A 26,570-nucleotide genomic window follows, 5' to 3' on the forward strand; every position below is an offset into this window, starting at 1 on the left:
GCACCTCAACCGGTCCCTTACCCCATCCTATGCATCCCTAAGCGTAATCGGAATCTGCAAGTGCGTCAGCAGAATAATCAGACATTTGGTATTGATTTCAGCTATCAAAAGTATTAGAGTAATTTGGTCCTTGTTCAACTGCCTCAAACTTGGGACAAGCTCCTGTACCTCCCCTGTTTCCTGAATTCCCTAGGCATCCTCTCATACTACCCCTTCCCCACTGGTACTGCTGACCTCGCAAAAGGGGGCACTCAGAACGCCAATGCCCAGTCTCTTTGCAATAAGCACACTGATCAGGGAACAAATTTGCTCGAGGAAGAGGGGGCACTCCAGGTGTATACAGTACACGTCCACCTCTTCCACCTCCCCTAAGTGGTGGACCATATACTTGGGACAACATAACTTTTGTCTTTAATTCTTTAACTTCTTACCTTCCCTGCCTTTTGCTTCCTGTTCCTGTCGCTCGTAATATTGGGCCATGGTCGAAAGGGAAACTGGGGAAGACGTGGTCCAAGAACTCTCACTAGCCTTTAAGCGACTAGCTATCTCCGGTAACATATTAGCAACAAATTTGTTGACAAACAAATGCTTACCCGTATCATCGGTCAATGACTGGCCACTAAGATCAAGACATGTCTCTTCAAATCTTGAAAAGAAATCAGAAACAAACTCATCCTTTTTTTGTTTACAGGACGCTAACGTAGACCAATCTATTTTATTAGGGGGTATGAGAGTCTTCAACTTAGTCACAATAGCTTTAGGAAGGTCTAATATCTCCTTCTGAGGATTCTGCGCAGGCTCCCTTTCTGCATCAGCACCCTCCTCTGATCACCTATATCAACTTAGAGTGCTGAGGAATTCTTACAACAGGAAGATCCTAAAGGCTAAGGCAGACTTTTTCAAAACCCAGCTGAACCAAGCCTTAAACCGCCCAAAAAAACTATTCGAAATCATCAAACAACAAGCACGCAACACCCCTAAATCCATAGAACCAAGCGATTCGGCTACTCCTAACTGCGATGAGCTTGCCATTTTCTTCCTAGAAAAAAACATAATCCATTAAACTCGACATCCAATCTAAGAAGGCCCTCCCACAAACTATTACTCTGGATACAAAATTGTACTCTCAGATCAAGGTCCATTTTGGGACGCCGATGGATATTCCAAAAAACAATGCCTCTTGGCACACCGTCTCCCCCATCCCTGATCAAGAAATCTATAACACTCTTCGAGCGATTAACCTCTCCAATCACTGCCCAGACCCGTTACCTCCTTCTATATTCAAAATGACAAAAACCTCTATTCTACCCCTATGGTCAAAGATTGTAAACGCCTCTCTGAGACAAGGATCCATACCGGACTGTCTTAAAACAGGGCAGGTCACACCTATGCTAAAGAAATCTGACTCCCTCCACTCAGATCTCAACAACTACCGCCCTATATCCAACATCCCCACTTTGGCAAGATTGCTGGAAAATGTGTACAAATACAACTATGCACCCACATCGAGAATTACAACCTCCTAGACAAACACCAATCCGGCTTCCGTCAAGGACACTGCACAGAATCTGCACTCACCCACATAATGGATGACATACTAAATATGCTAGACCACAACAAATCATGCCTATTGATACTTCTTGACTTATCCCCCGCATTTGATACGGTTAAGCATGAGAACCTACTGACCCTACTGGAACGAAGGATGAGCCTAACTGGCCCAGTGCTACAATGGTTCACCTCCTTCCTAAATAACAGAACACAAAGAACTAAGACAAAGCACTCACTCTCTCAACCCTCCATGGTCACTATAGGGGTTCCACAGGGCTCAGCTCTCTCCCATTCTTTTCAATCTACTCATGGAACCCCTGGCAAATGCATTGAACTCTGCAAACATTCTATATCACCTGTATGCGGACGACACCCAACTGTAAATGACAATATCCCAACCAGAAGACTTCATCTCCCTCAACGCTATTCTACAGAATACTCAAAGTTAGCTCACTGACAACCACCTCATGCCTTGATGGTTACTAGTCCCCCACGCTAACCATATATTCCTACATACCTCTTTTGTATTGAATGGCGAACACCGAATGTATATGTATACTTTCTCAACCTTCGAATTGCTCAACTACGGTGTATTGTAAAGCGCTCTGATACCCTCGTGGGTCATGTTCGCGCTATATAAAACTTTATAAATAAATAAAATCTATTTCTTCTAAATGTTCCAATGTATCACCATATGCCACATTATCATCTATTTTACGTATTGTTATCCACATATCAGGGGGCAAAATAAGCCAGAAGAACATATGAATATCTGGCAAGTTCATAGTGCAGGAGCTGATGGCTCCTTCCACCTCCTCATAAAAGGTGGCAGGATATTTCCGGGGGTCAGGCAAAGCAGCCTTAAGAGCCATAACATCTGCTCTACTCCAAGGAGTATAAACCCAATTATATATGAAATATCCCTTTGCATCATCAGAAGTTTTATCATCATTTGTTACCGCACGCTTCGGAGGAACATACAGGGGTGCAGCTTCACGCATTGGTTTCATAACAACTTCACTACTACTGGGTTTGTTGACATCCACCAAAGCATCTACTTTCTTTGTCTGAGATTGAACTGTTTCTACAACTTTATTTTTTCTAGCTAATTCTTGCTCCTTCTGTAAACGCAGTGTTTCATCTCGTAATTTAACTATTCGTCTAATCATGTCAGGTAGATTCGAAAAAAGGAAAGTCCCATCTACGAACTGTTTATAATCAGTACTTATATAATCTGGCTCTGTTTCATTAGAAATATGACGCCAACCATATATTACCTCCCAAGTGAATTTTTCTACAAAATAAAATTGCTCTATATCTTTCCACTGTTGAACCATAGCTACGAGGATCGATGCAGTGGTACTCCGACGAGCTTCCTCTCTAGCAGCGGTTTTTAATGTATCTTTTTCTACCTTAGTCAGAGTAGAGCGGGTCTGTCGCCCACTTTGCTTGTCTTTATCTTTATCTTCTGAAGAAGAAAGCTCCTTGTCAGAAGCCTCATCCTCAGGGGCACTTGGAGTGGGAAATGTATGCCGGGGTGGGTGTCGATCTGATAAAATAGAATCATCATGAGGCTTATTAAGTATCGGATTAATAGGGCGTCTGATAGGGTACTGGCTATTTACCTCTAATCAATGTTCTCTATCTTCCTTTTCAATTCTTTCCTTAATTTCTTTGTCTTTTAATTCCACCGCTTTTTGATATATCGGTTTTCGCTGCTCTTTCTCTGCTATAGCTTCCGCTCTCTTTACTCTCTCCTGCACTTCTTTATCCCACATATGTACACAATCAAACATATCCTGTCTACTTTTTCTGTTAAATAAACACCGCTCTACATATTGAACCTTTTTAGAATCGAATGACCCATTCCCTGGCCATTGTAAATCAGATTCTTTTTTTGTGTATTTGTTCCACAATGAACCATACATTATGGGAGAAATACCATATTTATTATACACCTCTCTATTGGGCGTCCCTTCTGGAGGAGCTGGCTGACTTTGCTCTAAATTTTTCTTGGTACCACAAGAGCAGCAACACCCCTTACGAAGTGTGCTGAGAACAGGCATGGTTCTACAAGTATATGTAAAATATTACTACTCCAAACAAATATTCCAAAAGGAGAAAAATCTCCACATTACCTGCCTTCAGTCTTTGCAAAGAATGAATTCCAAACAAAAAAAACAAACCAAGCAAATCAAGAGTGCCGCTTTAGCGACCTTACCAAACAAAAGTCTCCAACTCCCACCTGCCGATCTCTGGTCGACCTAATGGTCACTGCAAAATGTACGCAAAAACAACAGTTGATGGACAGAATGCAGAACAATGTCATACATTCACCCCAGTACAGAGATCTGGGCCTAAATCCATCGTTTTTTTGCTCACCATGCCGTTCCAGTTTGAACCCAGCCATATGCAAATCAGTCTTGACCCTGTGCCTCATGGGAACAGTCCAGCCCGAACTGCCAAGCCAGGTCCTCCCTGGACTGGAAACAAGCATCCTAGGACCGGTTTCGGGGTTTCACCCCTCTTCAGCCAGGATAGCTTGATTCCAGTGGCATGGAGAGCAAGGGACCCACGTCTGGGCATACCCATCCCACTCGGGGTGACAAATGCAGGGTTTTAGTTTTCTCAAGGTGTTCATCTGAAAGTTTGCTCCTTTTGTTGCAGCGCTGATGTGTTTCTACATATTTAGAGTTCTGTCCAGAGTTTTTCCTAGCGATTTCGCTGAATCGATAATAAGAGGTTGACAGTTGAGTGCTGTTAGATGTTTCAGTCATTCTTGAATTGTGGTTCTTTGGAAGGGTGGAGGGATCAGGAGGAATTCGGTTTTGAGGGTATGTAGTTTTAGATGGTTTTTTAGCCAGCCAGGTCTGAGTTTTTTCTAGCGTTGAGTTGAGAGATTTGATGTCTTATAGTGAGTGGATCTTTAAGTATAGTTGTGTATCATCTGCGTACATATGATACTGTACGTTAGAGGAGTTGAGAATTTTGATGAGTGGTTCCATGAATAAATTGAAAAGTGTAGGAGAGAAGGATGAACCCTGTGGGACTCCTAAAGTGACTGGGACGGGTTTGGACAGGGACTGATTAATCTTGAATCATTGCAAATTGTTCTGCAGGAACAAGGTGAACCAATTTAGAACAGATCCAGATAGTCCCATTCTGTGTTTTAGTAGGTCAAGCAAGTTGATGGTGTCAAAAGCCGAAGAAAGGTCGAGCAAGATTAGCAAACATGCTTCGTTTTGCTCAAGGATTTGTAGTGCATCATCTGTTATGTGGGTCATGGCTGATTCAGTGCTGTGCCCTGCCTGGAAGCCGGATTGGTATTGCTTGAGAAGTTTGAAATGGTCTATATGTTTGCCAAGCTGAATGTGTACACATTTTTCTAAGAGTTTGGCCAGGGTTGGGATGTTGGATATTGGGCAGTAATTATTCAAGTCTGCGGGGTCTGCCGTTGGCTTCTTTAGGATGGGGGATACCTGCCCAGATTTAAGGATTTCAGGGATGATTCCTTGAAGGAGAGAGGTATTTATAATCTTGGTCCAAAGAGGCAGTAGCAGTGGAATTAAGCCTTTTATGCAGTTTGCGGGGAGAGGATCTGTGAAGTGATTGGTGGGATTCAAAGCCATGGGCATTTTGAGTATAGCTTCTTCACTGTAAGTATTGAAGGAGGACCAGGAGGCATTATTTTATGGGGTCGAACTTTTTTTGAGCGTTGGGGTGGGACTCCTGGAAGGGACGAGGAAGTGACCATGTGTGTTAGTGTACGTTACTAGATCATTGAGTAGGTCATTCTTTATGTTTTCGGTCTTCAGAGTGAAGAATGAGGCAAACGCTTCGCAATTGGGTAGTGAGCCTGTGTTAGCATGGGGGGGGGGGGGTGAGGTGCATCCTTAGATTGTTTTTTGATTAGATTGAATAGTTTTTTGGGACGATTCTTGGCTTGGTCTAATTGCTTACTGAAAAAGTCTGCTTTAGATCGTCTGATCTTTTTGTAGTAGGAATTTCTGTTCATTCTTAGTAACTTGAGGTGGTTGGCAAATGGTGCAGATCTCCATCTTCGTTCAATTAATCTTAGGGATCGTCTGTCCTCGGTGAGCCTTCCATCGTACTAGAGTTTGGAGTCTTTTATGGAGGTTCTCTTCAGTTGTAGGGGGGCGACCTAAAGCAACTGGTTGGTGAGATCGTGAACATCGGATAGTCCTACTGGGGGGAAGAAGGATGTTGGAACTGGAGGTTGTGATTAGGTCAGCATTGATATTTTTCAGATCCCTCTCCCATATTTTAGTTCTCGTGGGTTGAGCAGAGTTAAGTTTTACTGTTTCGGTGATGATGTGATGGTCAGATCGTATTGAGCTGAATGGCTTTGGCCTTAGAGATGACTAAGTCAAGGATTGAGCCTTTATCATGTGTGGAGCTGTTAAAGATTTGGGTGAGGTCAAGGTCTGAGAGGAAGGCTTTGAGGCTATTTACCGCTGAATCATTAGGGTCATTCCAGGGGAGATTAAGGTCTCCGAGAAATATTTGGGTGTTTTGTTGTCCAGTATTAGTAGAAACGATGTCCATGAGGTGTTCGATGAAGGTGAGGTTATCACCTGGTGGATGATAGAGAGTGTGCAGAGAGCAAGCTGGTTTGTTATTACTAGTGATGTCTAAGCATAGGTATTCACAGGAGAGGAATACTAGAGATTGTGAGCGGTTCACTGAGAGATTGTTCCGGTGTATGTAGGCGATACAACCCCATGGCTTATCAGTTCTGTCTAGTCTGATGAGATCATGGTTTGGGGGTACCAGTATGTCGAGTATGGGCGTGGAAGTTTCATTTAACCAGGTTTCAGTCAGAATTAGTAGGTCAGGTTCATGCATAAGTATGAGGTCCACTAAATCAGCTGCTTGTCTTGAGGCAGATCTACAATTTAGAAGAATGCATTCAAGACGGGGCTTGATGAGGGTTGTGTTGGGTTCTTGTGTGAGGGGGACTCGCCTAAGGTTGTTTTCAACTATACCTCTAGGATTATGTTTTGTAAACATGTGATTATTTCGAAGGAATAGTTTGTATAAGGGAATGTTTGTGCAAGTTGTCTGAGAGCACTGTGTTAAGGGTGGGATGCGGGGGATCATAGGATCGTAGTAGGGAGAATAGGTCTTTATCCGATAGAGGATTTGTCCTTCGGATTGGGCGGGTAGTGGTATCGAGGTAAGAAACTGATCTCCACCTTGGGGGCAACTGTTTCGGCAGGTGTGCGTGCAGCTGTTGGGTGAGTTTGGAGTGGCTGGTGTGGAAGTTTGTCCTGGTTTCATGACCAGATCTTTGGGTCAAGGATTAGGAGAAGAATCAATTCACGTAGAACTTGGAGGTCCTCTTTGACTTGTCGTAAAGAGAGTATAATCTTGTCAAGTCTAGGGTCTGGAGTGGGTGGTAACATGCTTAATGATTGGCTTGTGGGTAAAGCTGGTGTGTTTGTGTCAGGTAGGTAGTATGAGGGTAAGACGTAGTCTGGGTCGTTGTGTTGTGTCCTGTCTGGCTGCTTATCCGGAGCGGGACTGGTGGGGGGGTACATGTATGGATCGTAGGGATGTGAGGTGTGGTTGGAACTGTGGGCTTGATGGTGTTGCAAGGGGAAGAGTTGGAATTGGGGGATGTATGTACATTCCAAGGGTGGCTGATGGGTCTTGGATGGGTGTAACTACTGGTTGTGTCATAAGCGGGCGTGTCTTGCCTGGGAGTTGGAGGGGGGAGTTAGGAGTAGCACTAGGATGGGGTGTAAAAGTTGATAAAGTCATCGGATGAGAGTGTCTAGAAGATGTCAGAACTAGAAAGGTAGTCCTATATCACTTTCAATTAGCTGGGTCACTAATGAAGTAGTCCTGTTTCAGTTTCTATATGCGATGTGATTGCTTTGACCTTTTCCACTTCCTCTGTGGTGTGCATCCGGGGAAGATCTATGTCTCTTCCTGCCTAACAATAGGCTGCAAGCAGGCCATTAAACATTGGAAAGGATGTAGCAGCCATTTTGCTAAGTATCGGGGAACTGCTGACTGTCTGCATATCAAGAGAGGGAATCCCAACGCGAGTTCCCTATCATGTAGGTGTGAGTATCTAGCTTATGGGCATTGTCAGCCTATGTTAGTGAGCAAACGGCATGCCCGGTGTGTAAGAAAACCGCCATGTCCAGGGAATCTTGCCGCTTACCCACTCAAGTCACAAACAAATTTCAAAACAAGTTACAAAACAAAAATGTAAGGGGAACAAAAACATAAGTGGAACATAAGTCTAAGCGCTCACGGTCTTGTATGAGCAGCTGCTTCATTCCAGTCCCTTTCAGCTCAGCAACCCCTTAGGGCGGAGTCATGCTACCAGGACGCCCCACAACGAGAGCTCCGGTCTCACCGCTTGCTTCCGAAGAGTAACAGGCAAGTTCTAGGCAAAGGCAAAAACAAGAGCAAAAACAAGCAGAGGGTCTCCTGGTCTCGATCGTTTCAGTCCCCCTCCACATCTGCTCAAACACCTGTGCATGGCAGAGTGCTTCTCACAGTGAGAGCTCTGATCCAAGCACTCGTGACCGGTGTGTGCCCTCACGGAGTGATCACCGCGTGGACAAGCTCAACCCCTCTAGCCTTCCAGGACCTAGCCCAAATAGAAGCCCCAGTGATCAAGGGCCCCAGCGTAGTCGAAAAAAGTCCGGCAGGGAGGGAGCACTTCTCCGTGTCCCAGACCTCTCCTGCCCTTGAGCGACGGTCCCGTGAGAGGGAGACGGAATCCAGGGTATTGGACTCCCGTCGAGGATGCCTCCATTGTCACAGATCAATAACGCGGTGTGTCCCGCGAGGTCCGCTGGATTTGCTTCTCTCCTCCTGACCAGCAGAGGACTGGGTGACCCGGCTCCATGGTCCGAGCGCAGCCCACCAACGATCTGAGGTGAGGAACAAGGTTGCCTCCTTTGTTTGAGATCCAGGGTGCGGGGGGCATACCTAAGTTGCTTCTGTGTGTTGCCGAATCCCCTTTTTTCCAATCAGTGCTCGGTTCCGAGGCTGCTGTCCCTAACAGGGATATCCAGTCAGTTTTCAATCCCAAGCGCACGGAGCTTCCTTTGTGGGCTCCTTCACCAATCGGCCATTTTAGACTTTGTCCATGCATGTATATAATATATATACATACATATATATAGAGAAAAAGTGCCAGAGCCCAGATCCAGAGATGACAGCATTTTATTAAAAACTAGCACAGGCTACAGTAGCTCGTTGTTCACCCTGACGCATTTTGGCAGGATGCCTTGTTCACAGGGAAGTAACAACACTGCCAAGTCCCAGGTGTTTAAATAGCAATTTTGTCACGTGCCTGTGTGTTTGCACACTACACTTCCTATAATTCAATTCATATGTCAGTATAATGTATGTACTGCCACAATAGCGTGTTTCCACACTGTAATGCTCTTTTATCAAATTCATACATAGGCATTATTTGTATTGTCTTAAAAGGAACTTGCACACATAGGGCCTCATTGGAATGTCGGGCGGAAACTTTCCGCCCGATTCCTCGTCAGATTCGGTTCCAACTCACTCACGATCAGCGGTTCCACACGATTGATTGCGAGGCTTCCGAACGCCGTTCGGAAGGACTCCCATTGACTTCTTTGGGAGCCTGTGTTCCGATCGACAAAACAGGCTCCTATGGGGAAAAGGGGTGTCTGCGGAAAACCTTGCACCCTGTCTCGGGGACCCCATGGTGCCTGCCACACAGTGCATGGTTTTAAAGGGGGTCCCTTGTGTACCCCCATGGCCCCCAACTGTAGGCCTCAGGATGAAGAGGGGCCTGCTGGGGGCCCCCATAGTCAGTTTCCAGCAGCCTTTTCGTGTCGGACAGACTGAGTCAGAAAGGCTGTCAGAATCCGACATTGCAATCGGTCGGTCGGAAACGCTGTCCGTAGAGATGTACGAATCGGCTCTGACCGACTAGGATTCTCCGATTGCCAGTCAGAACTGATTCAGAATGACCGAACGGTTCTCCTTCCAACTGCGAGCATCATAATTGGTCGGTCGGAATTGTTTTCGACTGAGTCGGGAGGATGGGTTCTGAGACGTTCTAGGAAAATCCGACTGTCCGTCAGAGGCTTTCCGCCCGACATCGTAATGAGGCCCTTAGTTCATTCCTTGTTGCTGCCAAAAAAGTCTGTACATGTGCATAGTCTGGATCCTACCAAGCAGAGGTTTAAACCTCGTTTGTTGCCCTTTCTCACAGACAAAGAAAAATCACTGGTGATCTAAAGGCTTAAAAGAGGTAAGCGGGTCATGCCCCCTCATTAAATACTTCAACAACTCCTCTGTCTTCAGGGCCCCCAACCCTGCACTAACTTCAATGGCACCTGAAAAAGATTTGTAAGCAAAAACAAAGAGAAAACCAAAATACTGCTTGGGTGTTTGAAACTTCTTCACACATCGCTGCACCGCATCAAGATATGTATGTGTGGGCACTCACAAATGATTGTATTAGCAACCCCAATATGTTTGTTGGGATGACCAGTATGGACTTGTTTGGTCTAAAATAAAGTATTTGCAGGATTCTCCTAAAAGCAGAAAACAAAATACACGATGCTGGATTATGAGTAGTCTTATTTGGATGCAATAAATATTGTAGTAGATCAAAATCTGACATGGGGGTGTTTGATCATTTTCACATCATTTATGTTTTTGGGGCCTAACATACAAATTTTGGAGTTTCCCTCTTCAAAATCTGCATGTTACGTTAAATACAGTATATTTTCCCCCTCTTAAATTCAGCAGGTTTTACCTCCTGAAATTTGGGATAGTCCCTGATATATACGGGTGCAGTGTATTAGTAAGCTAATAATTTTATAAACTAACTTTTCAAATGGTGTGCTTGGACTGCATCCGAGATGGCCACCTTGATTTTGGCTCCAAAATATGTTCAATTGTAGTGATTTCTGGGGTTTCCTTAAAAGCAGGAACAGACCATCAGTGGCCAAGGGTCAGCAGAATGTGCAATTGCCCGTCGCTTTTGCGGGTTTACCTGCGGCGATCATAAATGGAAGACTGAGATCAGCCCTTCCTCTGATGGAGATTTCAAGGTGGCATCTGGAGGTTGCACCAGTGTGTGCTGAACAAGCTCACTTGTTGCAAGAGTGGGCTTGGAGGATGTCATAGCCCAAAACCTGCTGGAAATTAAACCCTTAGCACACTGAGGCGTGCCTCTATTTGGCCTGAGCCAAGGTTCTGGTAGGATCCCTGTCCAGCACAGTACTTTTTGAAGAGTAGTAGGGACTGGGGGCGGCAGTCCCTGGTAAGAATAGTTTGCATGGAGCGGGTGGCATTATATACATAAGAGACATTGTGGCAGAGAAACAAAGTGAAAAGGAGATTTTTCAGCCCACTCCACATAGACATAAGGGAGCCTGTGATGACAATGGAGATGATGCAACTTAGAGTGATCTGGCAAAGGGAGAGTGATTTATGATGGCAATTCTCTGGAGACGGCTTTATGTCAATTGGCTGGGGTAGAGAAAATCACAAGAACAATGGAGACCTAATTGGATGGTATAGAGAAGTGGCTCATAGCTGTGGAAACTGGGTTAGCGTGTTAGCTTCTAAAGTGCAGGTGTTGAAGGGTTGACTGGACCATGTGGACTTGGTGGAAAGTGATTAGGCTGACATTAAGGGTAGATCCAGTGAAACATGGAGAGCCCTAGAATATGGTGGCCTCTTGGAAAATGCCCACAGAGCAGCCAATATTGGGCACTGGAGTTCAGCTATGGATGGCATACTAGAGTTCAATTACAGGTGGTGGAGATTCCATCCACCTCTCTCATCCCGCACTGCACAAGCCCAGGTCTCAAGAAGTAGGTGTCTTAAGACAGAAAATTCAACTAAAAGTTTGGTGGATTCTCCTCTTCCCCCCATCTTTGCATGGGTATCCATCTTTGCATGGGCACCCACGCCTGTGGCATGGATCTATCAGTGGCGAGGAAAATGTTGCTGGAAGCTGGAGTATTGCCCTCCCTTTGATACCCGCTACAGCTCAGAGTGTTGAGTAATGAAAAGAGGTTTGTGGATGCAGCGTGTACTTTCTTGGAGTCATTGAGTTCTGCAGACAAGAGTACAAATATTGGGCAATGAAGCAATGGTATTGGAGGGCCTGTCAGTTAAATGACTGCCCGCTGATTCTCCTGGATGGCTTATGTGCACCACGTGGATGCAACCAAGACCTTTTCTTTTTACTTGGAATGTGAAAGATACGGATTATGTTTCAAGGAGTGTTTCTCCCCCTCCACTTCCTGCACATCCTCCTATATGTTCCTACCTCATTTTGCCTGTTTCTCCCCACCATTCTCTTTCCAAATTGTTCCATCTCTTGTAGTGATAAATATTGGTTGCATTTTTTTCTTGGAGCGATGTTATTCTTGAAAAGACCATGATATTGACGTTTTGTGGTTGTTAATGCTGGGTCTGGTGGCTTAGTGGACTACTGGGTCCACTGTAGGGGCCTGTGTTATACCTCATGGTCACAGGTTCAAATCTTGGCGGGTCCACTCAGCCTTTCATCCTTCTGAGGTCAATAAAATGAGTACCATTGAGTTGGATGACAATAAACATCTGTTATTCAGCGCCAAGATACCCTTCTGAGTGAACGGGTGCTTTACAAATACACTTGTTATGTAATGTGGATCATTGATGTTGAGGTGAGCACTGTGAGATGCATTTGTCTAATTGTTGGCCTCACTCAATCAAACGATTTAAACCTAAAACTCTTCACCTTGAATATTTTATTACTAAGTACAACATTTTCAATTCTGGAAATATTCTATGTGAACCAGGAGTGGTGAAATGCAGCACTCTGTACTTACTGCTGAAGTAATTGTGAATTGTCTATAGCAGATGAAATTAAAATGTCGTTTTGTTGACCATCTGCATTTTCTTTGTTTGCTATGCATTTCTTTAATTTCTGGTTTATTTTTTCAATCTGTAGTGGGAAGGAAGAAAACAGAGCATGCGCAGTGCAGCCAGACCACTTTCTTGGATTTGGGCACTTACACTGTGTTTTCCTGTGTGCATTCTCTCTCAGGGTGTTGATGGTAAGCATGGCATGGTTAGGTCCAATTTGATTTAATTAAAGAATGCATCATTTTTTTAATTATTATATGAGTAACACATTAGACAGTTCTGCCTTTGCAGAATTGAGTCCCATTTATGTAAAACAAGCACAGGAAAAGCTAATGGGTCAGACTTGCAGTTTCAATTATGAGCCATATCTGTTGGGTTTGCCAAAGCTGCTGTAATGCTGTATTTGTATTTTGCCAGCAACTCTACGGCAGAAGCAGGCCAGCTGCCTGGCGTGCACAATCATATCATTAGCTTGATGGTTTAATGCGATAGACACATTGACGTCATTTAGGGGTCGTCAGACGTCTGGCACTGCCTTTGCAACACCTGGACTCAGAGGTGGCAAAACAAGTACCAGGAACACAGTGGTAGCTCGTCCTTAAGGACAATGGTTGGTGCTCCACTGTCTTTGCTTTGTGTACATTTTCTATTACACTAATAGTGAATAATAGTATATCATTCACTAATACTGTAATAAAAACGGGGCTACAATCAGCTGGAACATGACCTCCCATGGCAGCTGAGGTAAATAGAAAACGCTTTTAAATGTATGTTGTGTGTGTGTTTGTTGTTGAGCGTGTGTTTTATGTGAAAGAGAATGTGTGTAAGTGCGTATGTGTGTGAATATGTAAGCATGTGTGTGTGAGTGAAAGTGAAGGTCAAAGGTCATGTGATGTCACTTCTGCTACCCCTGGCTTTTTGGTGAATTGACGTCCTTGGATAGAGGCACACTAAGGGACATTCCTCTAAAAAAAGGCAGCAGAGGAATGACCCTTTAGCATTACAAGCAATTTGTGTGTTTTCATTGCTTTAGTGTTAACTACTGTGTTGTGCAGTTAGAAATAGCAAAACAAGCATTTGCAATGCAATAGGTCTCGCATTTGAGAGAGTTTGAGGTATTGGCATTGTAAATGACAATGCCTTTCATTTACGTAACCACGTACGCATTGCAATTAAAATATTGGTTACATATCTTGCATTTACTAATGTTTAGAGCACGCGCTTGTGTGACACAATGTGGTGCAAATGGCAGCCTGGCTTAAATTATATACAAAAATAGATTTTTGCACCCAAAGCCAAATCAAGCGCAGCTTGCGTGGCTTTTTATCACATAGCGCCAACGCCCTAATATTTCATGCAAAGTGGATGTAAGAGGGGCAGAGCACTGAAAAACACCCTGGAATTACACTTAGAGCCGGATCAATTAAAGTCACTTGACGTATTCTATGAAATCCTAGCCCCAAATGAAAACAGGTTGACACAATATGCTGAAGATAAATCAAGTGATTTTCGCACAATACATATGATTTCTGAAAAAGTAACAATACTGTGCGATTCAGATTTGGCTTGTGTAAAAATAGCAGCCTTTTAAATGATGTCATCAGCATGCGGTGTGTTGTAAATATGGCGCTGCAGAATTATTTTGCCAGCACTCTTCTTTGTTACACACTTGAAATCAATTACTAGGCAGTTCTGGAAAGCTTGGGAGCTTTAAAAAGAATAGGTGTGTCTTTAGTTTGTTTAATGTGTGGAAGAGCCTTTGTTTATCGCTGCTGATGTCTATGATCTCACCAGAGGGTTTTGTTATCTGGATTCAAGGACTCGAGTCTGGCCTTTTAATTACAAATTATTGTTATTTGATTCATTAGTCCAATTCAGTAGCATTGCAGAGCCTGTTAAGGGTGCAGCTGATTTACATGTGCTAATGACATTTTTTACTAGTACTCGTTTCAGCTGCACTCTCTGTATAAGGGTGCATTTAATTAGGAGTCAGGGTGCTGATCGTTCTGGAAGCTTCCATAAATTAAAGTTGCGGACATTGGATTGCTAAACGCTCCACCTTTGAAATGGAAGTACGGCATGTTGCCATTGTGACAGGAATGCGCCTTTAAACGTGTGTGATAAATTAATGGCAAATAAACCAGGTGTCATATTGCACAGTGTGTACACAACTTGGAAGGATTACATCTACTTTGACCCACGGTGCGTGAATATTTGAGGTTCACCTCCACTTGAATTTGGTGAGTGTACAGCAGCTGTTCGTTTGAATCAACTGAGCTGTCTTATGGACATTTTAAGTTTAAACGCTATAGAAAGGGTAGTTTGTGATGCGCATGAGAACATGGTTTTTCTGCCAGCTCAGAAGGAACCAAGTGCCTGGAAGTCCCTCGCTCACTGGCTGTGCTAATGACATTTTTTTACTCGTACTCGTTTCAGCTGTGCTCTCTGTATAAAGGTGCATTTAATTATGTTTTTAATAGATATGTAATGCTGTTTCCTGGATGGCTGTAAGAATAACAACACATAAATTCATATTTATCTGTTTCCCCACGCATTCTCCAGAAAAACTATTATGAACGCAAAAAAAAACATGCTGTTTTCTGAGCACGTTTAACCCTACACGCAAAACAAGGAAAAAAATCAAACATTGCTAAAGCCAGCGATTCGCACACTGCATACCCACTCATCTTCCCAAAAACCATCACCAATACAGAACAAGGAGCAAGGGGCGGGTGGTGGTGGGGGGTGACAACACCGAGGAAAGCGGCCGTGCACCACCGAGGAAAGTGGCTGTGCATATTAAACATATGCGTGAACCAGGCACCATGGCAAAAAAACAACAAAGTAGTCCCTACATTAAAAGATACCGCCCTGCAGCATAAGTTAACTGTAGTTGGTCGATGCTGCTTCCTCCAGAAATGGAAGAAAACGAAAGTGACGTATCGGACCACTACCCAACAATGAGGGAGATAAGAAGAGCAATGCCAGATTTCACCAATGGCAAGCGACATAACAAAGAGAAATGCAATAGGTGGAGTTTCACTAGTAATACTAATTACTTGATGTCTCGGAGCGGCAGCGCATGTGCTGTCTATGCGAGACCTAAAAAAGGATTGCTTTTGGAATATAATATATATATCTTTATGAAATACAGAATTGATAAGACAAAAATGTAATGACTGAGTGTAGAATGAGGTGAGAAATGTCTACTATTTTGAGCTGATTCAATATGTGATTGGCCCTGTCTCAATACAGTGGCTAAAGGGGGCTGACCCAAATAAGCCAGTGGTTGAATGAGGCTGATCTAAAGCTCATTCTATGTCTATTGCAAAGAATGACATTTGTAGACAGCTTCACTGTCAAGACAGTCCTAATTAAACCTGCAAATGGTTCTCCAGCTTTGGGAGTGGTAAATGAAGCATATAAGGGCACATTTTCTCAAGACTCACAATTTGTGCACATTTATGTACAAATCTTTAGTATTCTATCTTGCATGTGTGTGATGTTTTGTACAGTAACCTTGCCACTTATAAAGGCAGGGGGCATTTAGAGGTTTCTTTTTTCTTTTTACATTTCACTTTAATACTTTTTTGGTTTGGCTTTAATTAATGGAGCATCTTGTGGGTAAATGACTAAAAGAATGGGGCTGTATGTGGTATGTGACATTACGTGCCTTGTAATTAGAGTTTGGTGAATTGACATATATGTAATGCAGTTTTGATGTTGCTCCAGTAATATGGGATTTTCCAGTGTCATAGGTGCATTATCTTATGGGATCTTGTCCTTACACTGACAAGTGGGGGTAGGTATTTAGTGTGATCCATATGTGTATTTCATTTATTTTAGAGAAGAGAATGCTAGCTCATGTTGACTGTTTTCTCGGACGCCTGCTGCTGGACTGACCTCTTTCTCTCTTTTATTCTGCTTTTTGCTGCCTTTCTCTCTGCTTTTTTTCCACCTGTACTGCTTTTTTCCCTCATACTTTGTGGTTAGAGCATCACTGCTCTGCTACTGGACTGCCATCTGTCTCTCTATTTTCGTCTTTTTTCTGGCTTTTCTGTGTTTTCTTCCTGTCCCTTTCACCCTTTTTGCACTTTTTACTCTTCTTTCCTTGAGCCCTTTGCCACGCTTTGCCCCTGCGACCACCCGTGGCCCTGCCCACCTCCAGCGCCACATTCCTATTCCCCACATTTCCCGCCTCCCAGCTGTCCAGCCCCCTGCACACTACTTAATAGCGGCCTCTGTGTGGTGAAGGTGCAGTCCACTGACCTTTCAGTGGACTGCTCCCTTCCTTGCACAGTTCCACCTGGTAGTTGCTGCCCCAAGCTCCCTGCGGTTGACCTCCTGACCCTAGGGTCAGTGGTCCGAGGCTCTCCTCCACGCGCAGGCACCTGCCTGGGCCTCATCCCTGATGGGCTAGTGGTAGAGCACCACTGCTTTGCTGCTAAACTACCCTCTGTCTCTCTTTTTTTCTGCTTTTTGCTTCTGTTCTCTCTGCTTTTTTTCTGCCTGTACGGATTTTTTCCCTTATCCCTGGTGGTCTAGTGGTCAGAGTGTCACCGCTGTGCTGCTGGACTGCCCTCTGTCTCTCTATTTTCAGTTATTTTCTGGCTTTCCGTAGTTTCTTTCTGTCCCTTTCACCCTTTTTGCATGTTTTCCTCTTTTCCTCTTCTCTCCTTGCACCTTTTGCCGTGCGTTACCCCTTCTGCTGAGTTACCCCACGGCCGCGTCCCCCTTGGGTGCCACTTTCCCGCTCCCTGCGTTTCCCACCTCCCAGCCGTCCAGCCCCCGCACACTACTTATTGGCAGCCACTGCGCAGCCGTGAAAGGCAAGCCCATCTAAGCTCGTTTGCACCTACACCACGCCCAGCACCACGGACACTGGTCCTCGGACCATCCACTATACAATGGCAACACCCTGCTTGCCCTTAACACCGGATGCCACACTGTCCCAACCGACCAACAGAGGACCCAACCAGCTCAGCTGCATCCTCCACAATGTGCGCTCCCTCCACAAATATGCCACAGAAATCTGGGACCTCCTAGACTCCGTTTCTCCCTACATCACCTTCCTCACGGAAACCTAGACAAACCCCAGCTCTGGCCCAGACATCGCCACGACCATCCCCAACGGCTACAAAATCAGCCTCAAGGACCGCATCAACCGACCAGGAGGAGGCATCGATATTGTTCAGAAAAACACCCTCCACCTGTCCACCCACTCGGATGACCCAACGACAACAATGGAACACCTCCACTTCCAGATTGACACCAACCCCAACCCAACCCTCCACGCACACTTATCTATAGACCATCTGGCCCCTGGCCGCCCTTCACAGGAGCCATCACTAACCTTATTGCCCCCTAGGCCCACGGATTCACCGATTACATCCTACTCGGCGCCCTCAACTTTCACCTGGACAACCCCAATGACCAGAACAGCGCATCCCTTCTGGAGAACCTCACCAATGTAGGACTCAAGCAGCTAGTCACCAATCCAACTAATGCAACTGGACACACACTTGACCCTGTCCCCTCCGCCAGAGGAAACATCACCCACACCCACACCACCAAACTCCTCTGGATCAATCACAACTGCATGCACATCACCTTCACCAAACCCACCGTACACCAACGCCCTCACCGCCCCCCCCGCCATAGCTGGAACAAAGTCACCGAAGAACTCACTGCCTTGCTCAGCACTACCACTAGAGAACAAATGGAGGAAAAACAAAACCCCGGAAACCCACACAACCTTCAAAGACGCAATCACTGCACACCACCTCCTCCTCAAATCCACAAAGAAAATGGCCTTCCATGACAGAATCAACACCAATGCACACAACAGCAAAAGAACTCTTCGCCATCATTAAGGAGTTTGCCATGCCCAACAGTGAGACCACGGATGTCCCACCCTCCCAAGATCTCTGCAACAAACTCGGCACTTTCTTCCACCACAAGATCAGCCCGATCTATGAAAGCTTCGACACCCAAGACCCTTCCACCAAGCCCGATGCTGCCGCTACCAACCACGCCGCACCCTGGTTCCTGCTCAACTGGACCCCGCTCACCACAGATGACACTCTCAAGACCTTGAAGACCATCCACTCTAGAGCTCCCTCAGTCCCATGCCCAAACCACATCTTCCAAAGAGCAGCCACCGCCATCACCCTCGAGCTTTGCCGCACCACCAACTGCTCCATCGAGGACGCCACCTTCCCCGATGGCTGGAAACATGCCAAGTTCAACTCTCTGTTAAACAAAAACATCCGCCAACCCGACTGGCCTCAAGAACTTCAGACCCATTTCCCTGCTCCCATTCCCAGCGAAGGTCATCGAGAAGGATTCCAAGACCTGGCTCACCTTGCAGCCCCCTCCTACTCCTCACCTTGAGACCCTCACGGGTGATTAGTCGCGCTTTACAAACCTTGATTCATTGATTGATTGACTGCATGGAAGAGGGGCTGAGATGGAGATCACCTAGTTAGGGCAGTAGACGATTATCGAAGGGCTTTCCCCTGTAAAACAAATAAGAAATTATCAAAAGGTTAGCCGGAGCCCCCAGACCTCTTCTTAATGGTGTACAAGAAAGGCAAACATCAAAATCGTTGCCAGAATTGGGTCCTGGGTGGAAATAAGAGGCAGTCAAAAGGCAAATAGCTGGATACTGTCACACCTACCCAGTATTATCTTGAGGATTTTTTGGGCTCTTGCCAAGACATATTTTGGGGGCTCCTTTATCGAACACCTGTCATTTCATTACCCATTTTTTGCTTTATCAAAATTACATGATGCCATTATAGGTTTTGCTTCCTGAAATGGGGTCACACTGAAATATGTCTAACCCAGGTCCCCAAAAACCTTAAAACAACACTCAGTAGGGAGAGAGTCAGAGGGAAAGGTCAGAGGGTACGAGAGAGGTTAAAGTAGAGAAATAGACTGAGATAGAGAGAAAAATCACATTCCCCGTGCCCCCTTCCCCCTTGAAGGTGGTGGCCCTGGGTAACTGTCCACTTTGTACATGCCTCTAGATTTCTCTTTACTTACCCTCTAGATCGAATGTTGCGTCTGGGAAACCAGAGATAGACGATGCACATAACATCACAAGTGAATATGCATAAGCACACGTGAAAGCATTGTACCTTCTCAAGGACCTTGCCTAAAATGCGAAAATATTGAAAAGAAAAACTAAGACAGTGAAAAACAAAGACATTGCTTCAAGATTTGTTGTCTTTTCTCTTCAAGATGGAAGCATTTCAAAATATTAATATAATATTGTATTTGTGTATTTTATAGCACATAATATAATTTATGTAGTACATAATGCAAACTGAATATTTTGGCACTTAAAATAGGTGTAAACCAACCAATTTTTTCTCACCTTAGAAGAACACATTTTTCAATTAGCCCTGCTAGTACTAAAATTTAAGCTTTGGTTTTACATGCTGATTCTTGCAGGGGGCATAACCTAGTTACCTTTTATTTATTTATTTATTAAAAACCTTTATTGGTCACAGTCAAATCTTACACAGCTTATTACCTACAACCTGAATGAACAGGCCGGTAGCGGCAATGCAGTATCATGAGCAATAAACAGTATCTAACTAGGATCTACCGTTTAACACAGCTCAAACGCCTACAACCCTTAAGGGCCGGCTGCGGAGTAGGAACACAAGCTGCTCACGTATGTAATGATGCATAGCAACAAAGCAATGTAAAATCAACAGCAAGTAGTTAAGGTTTCGTTTATCTGTATTAACCAACTTAAGAACCACAAAACATCAAGCATCGATTCCCTCCCAGGATATGTCCACCATACACAGTATGTGGCATAAAGGACTGATCGGCGCGGAGCCGCTGTACGGCGAATCTCACTGCAGAATGAATTAGGAGCAAGGAGCGGCGCAGCTCCGCCCCAGCTAGCCAGTCCAATGCGCTGGGAGGGTGTAGTATGAGCTAATCAGGGAACCAGAAACTCGGTGCTACTATCGAGGATGCCATGCTGTACGCGCTATCAGAGAGCTAGGGCCTCCCCCACCCAGGATTCAGGGGATTCATAGAACCACAGTCCACCCCTCCCGAGTATCCGGCGCGTGGTGTGGAAGCAAATCAGAAAGAGTGCGGCAAGTCAGGGCAAGTCAAAAAACGCTGTGCGCGGCATGCGTTGCAAGGAAAAGGTGCAAGTGAGGTGAGGGAATGCATCAGCCTTGGACGCCAGCAGGGGCAGGCGCAGGACAGCGTGTAGTAGGCGGACCATCTCTCTCCGAGTCACCGCGCAGCTCCCTCCCGTCTTCAGTCGAGCTCTGAGATCGCAGGAGATATGCAGCGAGGGGTCCCCATAAGTCTTTGGGACGGGATCTGTGAGGCAAGAGGTCAGCATAACTGTGAAGTTGTCCCTGCCAGATTGACATCGTGGCCAACCAGGTCTTGAACTTGACTGGGGGAGAATGTCTGCATTGTCAGCATTCCGTCCATCATTTGTTTGTTGTAGGTCTTGAACTTGGGCGCTCGCCCTCGTCCCCATCTGCATGCCACATGGCGCTTAGCCAGCAAAAGTCCCAACGCGAAAAATTTCCGATGCGCCTTTAACGCGGGACATGAACGGCCCAGAAGGGCGATCATAGGGCAGGGTGGCATATCCATCCCGACCATTACAGAAAGGGCCGCGAACACCGCAATCCAATACTCAGCCACCGCCCGGCATGACCATGCCAGGTGCATGAAGTCCGCTCCTGGCTTTCGGCATCGTAGACAGCGATCATCGTCCCGGAGTCCGAAGCGGTACAGTTTAGCCGGGGTGAAGTAGAGGCGATGTAAGAACTTAAAGTGTACCAAGCGGAGGCGGGCATTGCCCGTCACTGCTGTAGTGTGACAGCAGCTTTCTTCCCACTGGACGTCCGACATTGGGGCACCCAGATCGCTGTCCCAGTCAGTCCGCGCCCTAAGAGAGGGGGGGGAAGGAGCAGCCTGTACATGTTTATATAGCATCGAGACCACATGTGTCGGGGTGGTCGTCTGGAGCAGGGCATGTAAAGGCGCCGTGATTTCCGGCTCATCAGGGAAGTTGGGCGTGACAGCCCTAATATTTTGCCGAAGTCGGGTATAAAGAAATGTATCCATTACAGACGGGGCAGTATTCCCAAAAAAGTGGGACGCAACGCGAAAGCTCCCCTGGTGATATAGGTCGCCCCATGTGTGAATCGCCAGCCGCCTGAGCAGCCTGCGTCCAAGCGCCTCGCGGGTAACACTTAGTCTGGGGTCATGTGCAAGAGTCATACGGGGAGAGTACAGAAATTTAACTGCCATATAATTTGCCATGCGTTTCCAGGCCTGAACAGTGCAATCAACCGTGGTGGGGTCACGAGTCCCCGTTCGAGCCTCCGTGTACAAATACCCGGAGGGTTTCTCAGGCCTCATAAACCCATCTTCCACTGCCAGGTGAGCCATAAAGGGGGGGGGGGGGTGGAACCAGTAAACCGCGAAGTGGCCCTGGGCGCAATCATAGTACCTTTGAAAGTTTGGAACATCAAGCCCACCCTGATGATAGGGCAACATAAGTGTCCGCAGTCCAATCCTGGCCTGCTTCCCGCCCCAGATAAGTCGGGACAGCTGGGAATTGAGGGTCCGGAAGAAGCATGCCCCTGGGCTATATGGTGTATTGGTAAAGAGGTATAACAATTTGGGAAGCACTACCATCTTAATCAGGGAGATGCGTCCCGCCATAGACAGCGGGAGATGGTTCCATTGCGTGATTTTATCGGAGAGCTTGTCTATGACAGTCCCGTAGTTCGCTCTAATAAGGGCTTCCCGGTTCCTGGTCACCCTGACTCCCAGGTATGTTATCTCGTCCGCCTCCCATACCAAAGGGTAGTCTAACGGGAACTGTGCAGTATTGTCAGTCAGGGGGAATAAAGCATACTTCGCCCAGTTGATTTGTACGCCCGCTATAGCGCCGAATTTAGTCACCTCCCGCAATAAGGGGTTAAGATTCTCTTGCGGCTTGTGGACGTACAGCGTCATGTCATCCGCATATAACGCAATGAGTAGTTGGCGCTCCGGATAAATAAGAGATCGGTGCCTGTGGTGTTGCCGAAGTTTGGCCGCCAGCGGCTCTATAGCGATAGCGAATAGGACTGGAGAGAGAGGACATCCCTGACGGGTGCCTCTGTGGATAACGAAGGGGACAGAATGGGACCCATTGAGTAGGACCGCGGCTTGAGGTTGGCGGTACAACAACCGAATCCAGTCCAAGAAGTTGCAGGGTATTCCCATCCGTTCCAACAAGGCCAGAAGGTAATCCCACTCAAGTGAGTCGAACGCATTAGTGGCGTCCAGGAAAACTGCCGCGGCCTCGCATCGGGGATCGATGTCCTGGATCACTGCCTGCAGGGTGCGCAGATTGTGGGAAGTCGCCCGGTTCGGGACGAACCCGGCCTGGTCGGGAAGAACGAGACGTTCCATCAGAAGGTTAAGGCGCGTTGCTAGTACCTTCGCCAATATCTTACTATCCGTGTTCAGCAAAGAGAGGGGCCTGTACGAGTCACAGTGTTCTGGGGGTTTACCCGGCTTCAGCAGAGATGTGATGAGGGCTTCGCGCATCGTCCCTGGTAGGATACCTTCCTCAAGGGCAGAATAATACACTTGCTTCAGTATAGGGGCAAGTACATGGATAAAGGCTTTGTAGAAGTCTGTCGGTAAGCCGTCCGAGCCCGGTGTCTTGCCCGACTTCATGGACATTATCGCGTCCTTGATCTCATCAAGTTCCAGTTCGTGATGCAGAAATTTCTGCTGGGATGGGCCCAGCCAGGCTATTGCGGTGTCATCAAGATACTCATGCAATGCAATCGGTGTCGTCCTACGGGAGGTGTACAAACCGATGTAAGGGTCAGTAAGGACTCGGAGCTGAGCCGCAGTGTCCCTCAGCGGGACACCATGTCCATCCAGCAGGGAGGACACGTAATTTCGGTACCTAGACGGCCGCACCGCCAAAGCCAATGCTCTACCGGGTCTGTCCCCCTCGCCATATATCCGTGCAACATAGGGCTTCCCCAGGAACTTGCACTCTTTAGCAGCAGCGTCTGTATATTCATTCAATTTCTCTCTAAGACGTGCTGCGACCCCCTGATCCTGCGTGTTCCGCGCCTGCTCGCGCTCTAGTAGCAACAGTTCAGCCTCTCGTCTGCGCACGTCTCCGCGCAGGCACTTGAGGACCCCTCCGCCCTTTGCAATGCACAACCCCCTCACAGTAACCTTGAAAGCTTCCCATACGGTAGTAAACTTGGAGACTGAGTTAGTGTTACGGTTAAAGAAGTCTGTTATGTCGTCTTCTAATTCTGCCAGAAATACTGAGTCTGTGAGGTGCGCAGGGTTGAGGCGCCAGTTCAGGTATGGGGACACATCAAGGGGAACGCACAGCGACAGTAATACAGGGGAGTGATCAGAAAATGTTCGTGCCAAGTGACACGCCTTGACCAGCCATGGGGCAAGGCCAGCTGACAGAAATATATAGTCAATGCGGGCCCAAGTAGAGTGTAGAGCGGAGTAATGTGTGCCCTGTCTGAGTGAGGGGTGGAGATGCCGCCATGTATCAATCAGCTGGTGCTCGTCAGTTATGTTAGCCAGAGTGCATTGGGTATGAGAGTAATGAGACGGCTGAGGGTGTGATCGGTCCACAACGGGTCGAAGCGCGGTATTGAAATCACCTCCCAGGACGACATGAGAGATGCCTAGTGTCTGTATCTTTCCCCACATGTTCAGAAGCGTCGCCGGGTCATCTACATTGGGGCCGTAATAGTAAGCAAACAGTATTGTGTGAGAGTGCAGTTTCCCACAGATCATGCAATATCTGCCACAGGGCCCCACCTCAGTTCCCGCCGGTATAAACCCCATCCCGCGACGCACCAGTATGGTCACACCCCTAGCATACGTTGAGTAGGACGAGAACACCCTGCAGGCAGCCCAGCGTGACGCGAAAGAGGTGTGGAAATGTGGATTTTCCTGGTCAGTTATGTCCCCTATCTTGGACCCCAACGGTTCTATATGCATGTTACAAGTACATGTATGTTCCCTCCAGTTCCAGTTTCTAAGACGCAAACATATGTGTGTCTACCGTCGACATGTTCTCTGTCAGATCCGCCATCAAAGGGCTGGATATTCGATTCCTAGGTATGAAAGGCCACCGACTTTATATGGCTAAGTTACTCCATTTTTACAGTTCAGGCGAGTAGGCCCGATTCTGTCCTCAAAGCCTTTCCCTGCTCTCTGTCTTTGACAGCTTCAGCTTGAGCTCGCATCTGTATCCATGAACTTTGTCCTACTCCCTGTGCAGCTAACGGTGCCTGCCTCGGCTAGTTTTCGCCTGTCTGCCAAGAAGCTGTATTTCACCTTCGAATTATCTATTTTGCTCTCCAGCCGATGCATTCCTGTCCAGTGATTTAGGTAAACATTTCCTTTAGTTACCAAGCAAAAGGCCAGGCTTCTCCGTCCTCCTGCAAGTGATTCATAGCCCTGTTGCCATGGAAAGTTTTCTGCCCCTCGCATCTCATATAGACACTTAGACGCTTGTACACGCACACAGTCAGTATAGAATAGATTCTGTCCGAGAGTCTCTTCCTTGTGGATAACATAGTTCTTTAAACATAGGATGTTAGATATGATTTGGGATTAGGTTGACATAACCCCAGACTTCTCGTCTCCACATGTAGAGCTAAATGTCAAGTCCCTTTCACCCCCTAGTTACACGTCAATTACACGTCATGCTGCCGCGCGCGCATCTATGCCAAGTATTATCTTATAGATCCACCTATGTCTGATAATTCTAACCAATCATGTTTCTTTTATTCCTTATTACGCCTAGTTTCGATTATGTCACTGTCACGTCATTTTTCTTATCAAATGTTACGCCTTCTACATTCGTTTCACTGTAATGCACTTATTATAAAAATGTATGTCTATTAACAAAATATTGTACTTCACTTCCTGAACCCTCGTGGTGACGGAACCTGAAGGCCGCCACTCGAGTCGGCCATTTTTGAATGGAATAAAGCCCATTAGAGAACCTCTTATACCACGGATTCTGCCTCTTGTTATTTTGAGCTATTTTACTTTATTTTAAGACTCCGTACGAAATTCAGTCAGGTAATATTTATTTTATTTACCACATAATGGCGCCCGAATAGGGACACTTTCTCATCTCACGCGCCGGCGGTGCGTTGCAGGCCCGGTCTCCTGCCACAGCTGGACGGACCATAAACGCGTACCAGCAGGATTTCCTGTAAGCTCCCTCCGGTCAAGCGGGGGCGACTGAGGCTGCGATCAACCCAGACGAGGCGGTGAGAAGTGCGAAGTATCCCGACCAGAGCCTAGCTGAGAGAGCAAGATCCGAGGTATACAGAGGCCCACCAGGTTTTCCGAAATCCCGATGTGCAGAGGGTCCAATGTCCGCAGTCGTCGAGTCCTGTCCATTCTCTGAGGCCTTCCGTTTCAAGGAGCTACTCGGTGAGTACCATCGCCGGGGAGGCGTGTTGACGTGCACATAGGTTGTGCCGGTCAAGACGGATTTGGGTACACAAATCCGGTCTGCACTGTTTAGCAGTGTATATGTACTGTTTAGCAGTATATCAAGTATTCCGAAGTATTCAGTTATTGTCAAGAATTCAGCGTGGTGATTAGTTAAGCAGACTGTCATCATTGTCGACCATTATTAAATGTCTAATGTTTAATGTTTAAAGTATTCAGGAAATGTCTTGCATATTGTGGTATGAATGACTGTTCATTGTTCACTGTTCATTATTGTGTTTTTCGTATTAAGTAAGTTCAAGAGTAAGTATCAGATCAGTTGTCAATATGCCGCTCTTCTCGAAGTTAAGACAGATTACTACCAGAAAAGGGGTGCTTGAAGAAGCAGTTCCTATTCCTCCTAGAGACACTCCAGGACATTTCATGTACCATAAACATGGCTTAGATGCCATATTGTTTCTTGATCTATGGGTAGATTATACCAAGGGATTACCGGAAAGTCAAAGGTGGCCCGCAGCGGGAACCTGGGATGCAGAGTGCATCATGAAAGTGGAGGAAGAGTTATGGAAAAGAAAGGTCAGACAGTCACAGAAAGACGCTATCGA

The 26,570-nt window shown here is 46.3% G+C and overlaps 1 protein-coding gene across 4 annotated transcripts in view; it reads left to right on the forward strand.

Moving 5' to 3' along the window:
• LOC146805453 (granulocyte-macrophage colony-stimulating factor receptor subunit alpha-like) overlaps positions 1-26,570 on the forward strand; it is a 331,580-nt gene that overhangs the window by 93,782 nt on the left and 211,228 nt on the right. For all 4 annotated transcript variants that reach the window (XM_085622681.1, XM_085622682.1, XM_085622683.1 and 1 more), the window contains one exon: positions 12,533-12,638. In XM_085622681.1, the coding sequence (XP_085478807.1) occupies positions 12,533-12,638 (106 nt within the window). The remainder of the gene's footprint in view (positions 1-12,532; positions 12,639-26,570) is intronic.

Source organism: Triturus cristatus, chromosome 8 (genome assembly GCF_964204655.1).
Source record: "Triturus cristatus chromosome 8, aTriCri1.1, whole genome shotgun sequence".
Classification (NCBI taxonomy): domain Eukaryota; kingdom Metazoa; phylum Chordata; class Amphibia; order Caudata; family Salamandridae; genus Triturus; species Triturus cristatus.